This window comes from Fusarium subglutinans, assembly GCF_013396075.1.
Source record: "Fusarium subglutinans strain NRRL 66333 chromosome Unknown NRRL66333_c0000364, whole genome shotgun sequence".
In the NCBI taxonomy this organism is placed as follows: domain Eukaryota; kingdom Fungi; phylum Ascomycota; class Sordariomycetes; order Hypocreales; family Nectriaceae; genus Fusarium; species Fusarium subglutinans.
In genome coordinates, this window is record NW_023502427.1 from 19,170 (window position 1) to 25,967 (window position 6,798).

Genomic DNA, 6,798 nt, shown 5'->3' on the forward strand with positions numbered 1-6,798 from the left:
CTATTGCAATGCTTCCATCACTCGCTGAAGACCTAGATCAAGGTACTCATCTGGATGAGAAAACACAATTCTGAACCAGCCCGGTTTCTCGGAACCAAATGCTTTACCCGAGGCCAGGAAGACTCTCCTTTCAATCAATTTGTCCATCACAAGATCCGTGACATCGTCAGTCTCAATTTTCGGGTGCCGTGCCTCGTAAACCTTGCCGAGATCAACCCATAAGAAGAAAGCAGCGTTCACACCGGGAGCGTAATCAATATTGTTCTTCACTGCCCAAGCAACGACTCGTGCGTATTGAGCTGATAATTTTCTTTGGTTCTCGGCCAAGTATGAATCGACAAAGGCGTCGTCCTCCAGAACGTTGGCCGTGATGTGGTCTGAGATAGAAGACACAGAGCTGTACAGACCAACAGCGACTATAGCAGCGTGGAGGGATGGGTTGGCCTGGGATATAATGGCTCCGACTCGGATGCCATTGGCACCAAAGTCCTTGGACATGCCCCATAGAACGTGTAGCCTCTCGGGGTCAATGATACCCGTAGTGTCGATGGCAAGAACAGATTCGAAAGGAATAGGGGGAGGGTGTTGATCAACGGTGTTCGGCCAGACTGAGAGGGCGTAGATCTCATCGCTGATAAAGTGAACCTTGTATTTCTGACACAGCTTCATGAAGGCAATGAGAGCTTTGCGAGAATAGCAACGTCCCAAAGGGTTATGCGGGTGACTGATAACTAGACCGGCAACCTTGGTCCCCTCGGCTTGAGTATCGAGAATGACTTCCTCATACTTGGCCACTGCCTCTTCACAGAGAGGATCGACATCACCAAAAGCAACCGGAAGAAGCTTGGCTCCAAAACGATACGTAAGATCCGGTATAAATGTACCGTAGTAGGGTTGGCCAAGGAGGATCCCATCACCAGGGTTTGCAACCGCCCACGACAAATGCTCAATGGCAGCGCTACATCCATTGGTCATGGAAATATGCGCTGGTTCAATATCGCGAAAAGGCTTCAGATGCTTGTTCAAGAATCTAGAAACAGCCTGCTTGGCTCTTTTCGTACCCGTAGTACCATCTCCGTAAGTAAAAGCCGGGTTGGTCAAGGCCAAGTTATCATGAATGTGTTTTCGCAAGACATCGTGCATGAGGGTATTCTCAGCCACCCCAAGACTCACGATACCATCAGGATTGGTCTCTTGATCGTAAAGATTGGTGATGACTTCCCACAAAGCCATCCCCTTGCATGCCTCTTCGGCTTCATGAGCGCGGTTTGAGAGTGCCATTGCGATTGACGGTGGCGTGTAAGTGGAGTGAACTGTTGTATCGAGAAAACATATGATAACTCTCCTCTATATATCGGCTGCCGAACTACTGTGGCTACCGGTCACCGACAGCCGCGTAGGACAACATTTATAAAAACCACGATCTTTAACTATTATGTAAATTTACCGTACTCACTTTGACATAAGGCGCGTAGGGCGCAGAATTTGGTAATTGAGTTCTCGATACTGTCTCGAGGCGTCATGATCTCGCTTGAGTCAGATACGGTTTGTGTTCGTTCCCGCTGTGACATACCTAGGTAGCCATATGACAGCACAAGAGCGCTAGAAACCTGGTGGAACAATGCATGTAGCGACTCTTGTCCTTCTTCTAGGTAGAGATTGATGGATCCGTCTTTGTGCCCGTTATTGAAATGCTATAAATTTGAAGTCAATAACTCGGGGATATGTGTAGACTCAAGTACCTACTCACGAATACATAGAGCTGGCCCATTACCCAAGCACATACCATGAAGACCCATGATCGATACCTCGAAGTATAAATGAGGTTCGTAAAAGATTTTGATTCTCAATCTACGCCACGCTATCACGATGCAACGAGGAAACACGACGTAGGGCCTAATGAAAGCAACGGGCCATAAATCAACAACTCCTTTTATTTGGGTAACCCTATATTAACACTAATATCCTTTCCTCTATTTCTTCTCTATTTCAAAGTAACAAGTTCTTCAGCGCTGGTGGGATGAATGGCAACACAGCTATCAAAATCGGCCTTTGTGGCACCCATCTTGACTGCAACACCAAAGCCCTGCAGCATCTCACCACTACCCAATCCCATAATATGAAGACCAATCACCTTTTCCTCAGGTCCAGCAACAATCAGCTTGTAATTTGTTGGTCCCTTCTGCTCAGGCTCCATCATGGCATAGTACATGGCTGTGAAGCTTGCCTTGTAGACCTTGATGTTGTCCTTGCCATACTTCTCGATGGCCTCGGGCTCGGTAAGACCGATACTGCCGACTTCAGGGTGGGAGAAGACAACTGAGGGGACATTGCTGTAGTCGAGTTTGAGGTTAGCAAACTCGGGACCGCCGAACAGACGGTGTGCGAGACGGCGACCAGCTGCGATAGCAACTGGCGTCAGCTCAACTTCTCCGGTAACGTCACCAAGAGCGTAGATGTTGTCGACTGCCGTGTTTTGGTACTCGTCCACGAGGATATGTCCCTTTTCGCCAAGCTTAACTCCAGCCTCTTCCAGACCGATACCCTTAGTCTCAGGAGTGCGGCCAATAGCCCAGATCAGGTTGTCGACATCACTGACAACACTCTCGTTGCCCTGATCATCCTTGTAAGTGATGGTAAGCTTTCCGTTGGAATCCTTCTCGACCTTGCTGGCCTGCGAGCGTTTGTGCAACTTAACACCGAGTCTCTCATACTCCTTGGTGACGCTCTCCTGAATCATGGGATCGAAGTTTCGAAGGAAAGTGTCGTGGCGGATGAAGAGATGAGTCTCCGTGCCAAGGGCGTTGAACATGCCAGCAAACTCGACGGCGATGTAGCCAGCGCCGACAATAGCAACCTTCTTAGGCTGTGTCGAGATATCGAAAAACCCATCACTGTTGGTTCCGTATTCGGCGCCGGGGATCTCAGGGGGAATAGTAGGCTTGCCGCCGACAGCGACGAGGATCTTCTTGGCGTTGACCAGGACCTTGGAGTTGTCGTCGAGTGTGACCTCAGCCTGATTCTTGGAGACGAGGCGCGCCCATCCATGTAGGTAGTCTACCTTGTCGTTGTTTAGGTTTCGCTCGTAGATGCCGTTCAGGCGCTTGATGTAGGCGTCACGCTTGGTCTTGAAGGTGGACCAGTCGAAGGGAGCGGTTTGTTCAACGGAGAAGCCATAAGCCTTTGCGTCGTGGATGGCTTCGGCGAGGGCGGCAGCGTTGTAAGTGACCTTCTTTGGCACACAGCTAGGTTTCCATTAGCGTAAATTCATATTGCATGGTTCACCAATCAGTACGCACCCAACGTTCACACAAGTTCCACCAAGTCGCTTGTTTTCGACAATAGTAGCCTTGATGCCAAACTTGCTGCTGGCCATGCGCGCAGATGCAAGACCTCCACTGCCGCCGCCAATGACGAGGTAGTCGGTCTCCTTGGTGATGGGAGCCATATTGCGCGCAGATGTGGACAAATGGCGGGCAATTGAAGCTATTCGCAGCGGGGTCGTTTTCGAGGACGAAGACAGGGTTGATGAGCGTAGGGAGTGGGCTAGAGCTTGCATGAGGTTGCCTCGAGGCTTAACCTTTCGTAATTGTTATGGAATAGGTGGGAGAGAGATTGGGAGGGGAATGACGTCTTTTAAAGGAACCAAGATAGGACACCACCTGCAGATGCGAAGGGACGAGAATGAGAAGTGGTAGGTAGTGGTTGTGGCGGGGTTACTTGAGATTGACGGAAGCGGATTGGACGGACGTGATTTGAGAAACGAGAATTGGGTTATTAAGAAGGTCAATGGAGGGTTGAGTAAGCAAACCGACTTCAATTCAAGAATTGGTTGGTTGATATCAATGACGAGCTGCAGAAAAGAGATGATTTCAAATCCACCCGCATTGAGGATGATTTTTTGATCCCCGAGCCTAGGTAACTACAAGCTCCGTTAGTGGGGATGCCGAGCTCCAGGGTCCCTTTTTAGAGTCCGATGATAGTGTCAGGTTCCAAATCAGATCAATGGGTATGGAATCATGTTTCAATTCAATTCGATAAGTCCTATTACTTGCTCAGTTCTACCTACCTTAGACTACTAAGGTATGCTCCCAGAAGATCTGACATAAGCCTCACATTAGGTTGCATCAATTCCAGTTCCGAGGCCGATTACAAAGATAGAGACGATGCCAGACTTATTTAGTCGCCCATTCATGATAACATTTCATGGTACTAGAGACTTTAACTATTTCCTGAAATATTCAGTGTTTAGTCATGACTGGGGCCACTATAACCTGGTCACATCATAAACACCAATGATGGTGTGTACCGAATCTCTTTGACTTCGTGCCCGAGTACAGCTGAATGGGCTATAGACCTTAAACCTTTAAATATCAGACAATGGAAATGGTTGCGGCCATGATCAGGCTAAACTAGGCTTCTCCAAGTCAAATGAGACATCTTTTGAGGCCTCGGAATCCATGGATGCACATGTAACGGGAAGCCTCGCATATGCATGCATATCCGGCACTATGGTAGCACGACACACCAAGTCTTACTGTCATAGAGTCTGGAAACTGGAATTAAATATCGACCTTGGAATCTTTTAGTCTCCATTTTCTTTAAATATTTGTATAGTTTTAGTCAGACCTCTCCCAGGTGGCACAGATCGTTCCCTTTTTTTTTACTGGTAGAAGCTGCATATAATCAAATTCATGTCCCTGGTATGTTGTGCAACCCATTGGTGGCTTGTGGTGAAATCTCTATAATAGACAACGGCAATGGAAACAGTATGTTAAAGAACATGAGTCAAATCAAGCAACATGCTATTCACATCATGGCGTTTTCTTCAAATATCATCCATTCAAGAAGCGTCATGACGTATCAAGGTGGAGCTTTGATATGGAGCTGAGTATCGACAGCTTGAGCTTCAGTGGCCCTCGTGGCTTAAACCCTCACGTAGCCTGTGAGACTCTGGCGCGAGAGAGGATGAGTTTCAAACTTCCAGTGCGCCTCTAGCGGATAATTGCTTCTGTCAAGGTTCTTTATCCCCTGTCACGTCCCGCCGACTTCTGGTTGGTTACTGGGCAGCTCATCACCACCTCTCATTTGCTGCGTTACTCCCTCTCGACTTGGCAGCCCCGACCAACCCCCCCATAATGGTCCAGGCTGACGATCCAATCTCCATACTGAAGCGAAGCACAATTCAACCTCCATCTTGTCTCCTCAACTGCATATTCTCCGCGCCCGTTATATCGGCTTCGCTATCGATCGCTTTATCGACTGTATAATCGATTACTGCGATCCATCCCTATTGTATACTCGAGAACCTTAATATCTCTCCTGGCGCTATCGCGATCCATCGTCCGCCTCTACCATCCTGAGCTTCCATAGCTCGTATACGCGATCATGGCGGCTGATGAAGGTACTTGAAGCCCACATCCGATATTCTCTATCACACAAAGCTGACAGAACAGCGCCAAACCTGAACCTCTCCCCTGAGGAGAAGCGCACCTATGGACAACTCTTCCGACAGGCCGATTCAGACAGTGTTGGTGTCGTTGTCGGTGAAATTGCCGTCCGGTTCTTCCACAAAACAGGCTTAGACTCCCGAATTCTCGGCGAGGTACGTTGATGATATAAATGGCCTCCCTGCTGACTTGGAATCAATGCTGATACTTGATTTAGATCTGGCAGATCGCCGATAAGGAGAACCGAGGTTTCCTAACACCAGCCGGCTTTGGTATCGCTTTACGACTCATCGGACACGCACAAGCCGGCCGCGAGCCCACACCCGAGATCGCCCTCCAACAAGCTCCCCTTCCTCGTTTCGATGGCATCGTTCCTCAGGTTACAGGTGCCGGTGGGATTCCACCGCCTCCGCCTGTTCCCGTCAGCTCGCCGCCTCCTCCGGCCGCTCTTCAAGCCCAGAGCACCGGCGGACCGATCCGCATCCCACCCCTGACTCCTGAGAAGGTCGCACAATATACTGGTTTATTCGAACGTCAACCTCTCCAAGGCGGTCAGCTTCCCGGGGACCAGGCCAAGTCCATTTTCGAGAAGTCCGGCCTACCCAATGAAGCACTGGGAAGAATATGGCAGCTTGCCGATACCGAGCAGCGTGGTGCTCTTGTTCTGACCGAGTTCATTATCGCAATGCACCTTCTTACTTCCATGAAGACAGGAGCTCTCAGATCTCTCCCCAGCGTCCTCCCTGCTGGTCTCTACGAGGCTGCCTCGCGCCGTGGTCCTGCCTCGCGCCAATCTTCGACTGGTCCTGGCATCTCAGCCATTCCTCGACAGGTCAGTGGAACAGCTCAGGTTCGCACAAGCAGCCCTCTCGGTCGTCCTCCCATGTCTCCTCAACAGAGTGGTGCTAGCGACTGGGCCGTGACACCTACCGAAAAGGCTCGATTCGATCAAATTTACACCGACCTTGACAAGGGGAACAAGGGATATATCACAGGAGAGGAGGCTGTCACTTTCTTTAGCCAGTCTAACCTGCCCGAAGACTCGTTAGCCCAGATCTGGGATCTTGCCGACACAAAATCTCAGGGCCAGCTTTCACGAGACGAGTTTGCGGTTGCTATGTATTTGATCAGACAGCAGAGAAGCGCGCCTCATGTCCCTCTACCAACTACTCTACCACCCAATTTGGTTCCCCCCAGCATGCGCACCCAGATTCGACCACAGACTGCTACATCCGCCTTTGATCCGCCTCCCCCACCTGTCGTACAAGCTCCTCCTCCCGCTCCTAAGTCCGCTTTGGACGACTTGTTCGGCCTTGAATCAGGCACTTCCAGCCCTGCCCCCCCTCCC

At 49.9% G+C, this 6,798-nt stretch overlaps 3 protein-coding genes across 3 annotated transcripts; 1 reads left to right on the forward strand and 2 right to left on the reverse strand.

Annotated features, from left to right (window-relative positions):
• Window positions 1-1,281, reverse strand: FSUBG_13608 (1-aminocyclopropane-2-carboxylate synthase 2; the record flags this gene model as incomplete). Its single annotated transcript, XM_036678518.1, has 1 exon — window positions 1-1,281. The coding sequence occupies one exon, from the start codon at window positions 1,279-1,281 to the stop codon at window positions 1-3; it is 1,281 nt and encodes a 426-aa protein (XP_036530925.1).
• A 703-nt stretch (window positions 1,282-1,984) lies between these two features.
• On the reverse strand, window positions 1,985-3,448 carry FSUBG_13609 (glutathione reductase; the record flags this gene model as incomplete). The annotated part of the gene is made up of 2 exons (XM_036678519.1): window positions 1,985-3,245; window positions 3,300-3,448. The coding sequence occupies 2 exons, from the start codon at window positions 3,446-3,448 to the stop codon at window positions 1,985-1,987; spliced, it is 1,410 nt and encodes a 469-aa protein (XP_036530926.1).
• Window positions 3,449-5,388: 1,940 nt separating this feature from the next.
• FSUBG_13610 (EDE1-like protein) lies at window positions 5,389-6,798 on the forward strand (the record flags this gene model as incomplete). Its single annotated transcript, XM_036678521.1, has 3 exons — window positions 5,389-5,404; window positions 5,457-5,605; window positions 5,668-6,798. Coding segments are annotated over 3 exons (1,296 nt in total), but the record flags the coding sequence as incomplete, so codon positions are not given.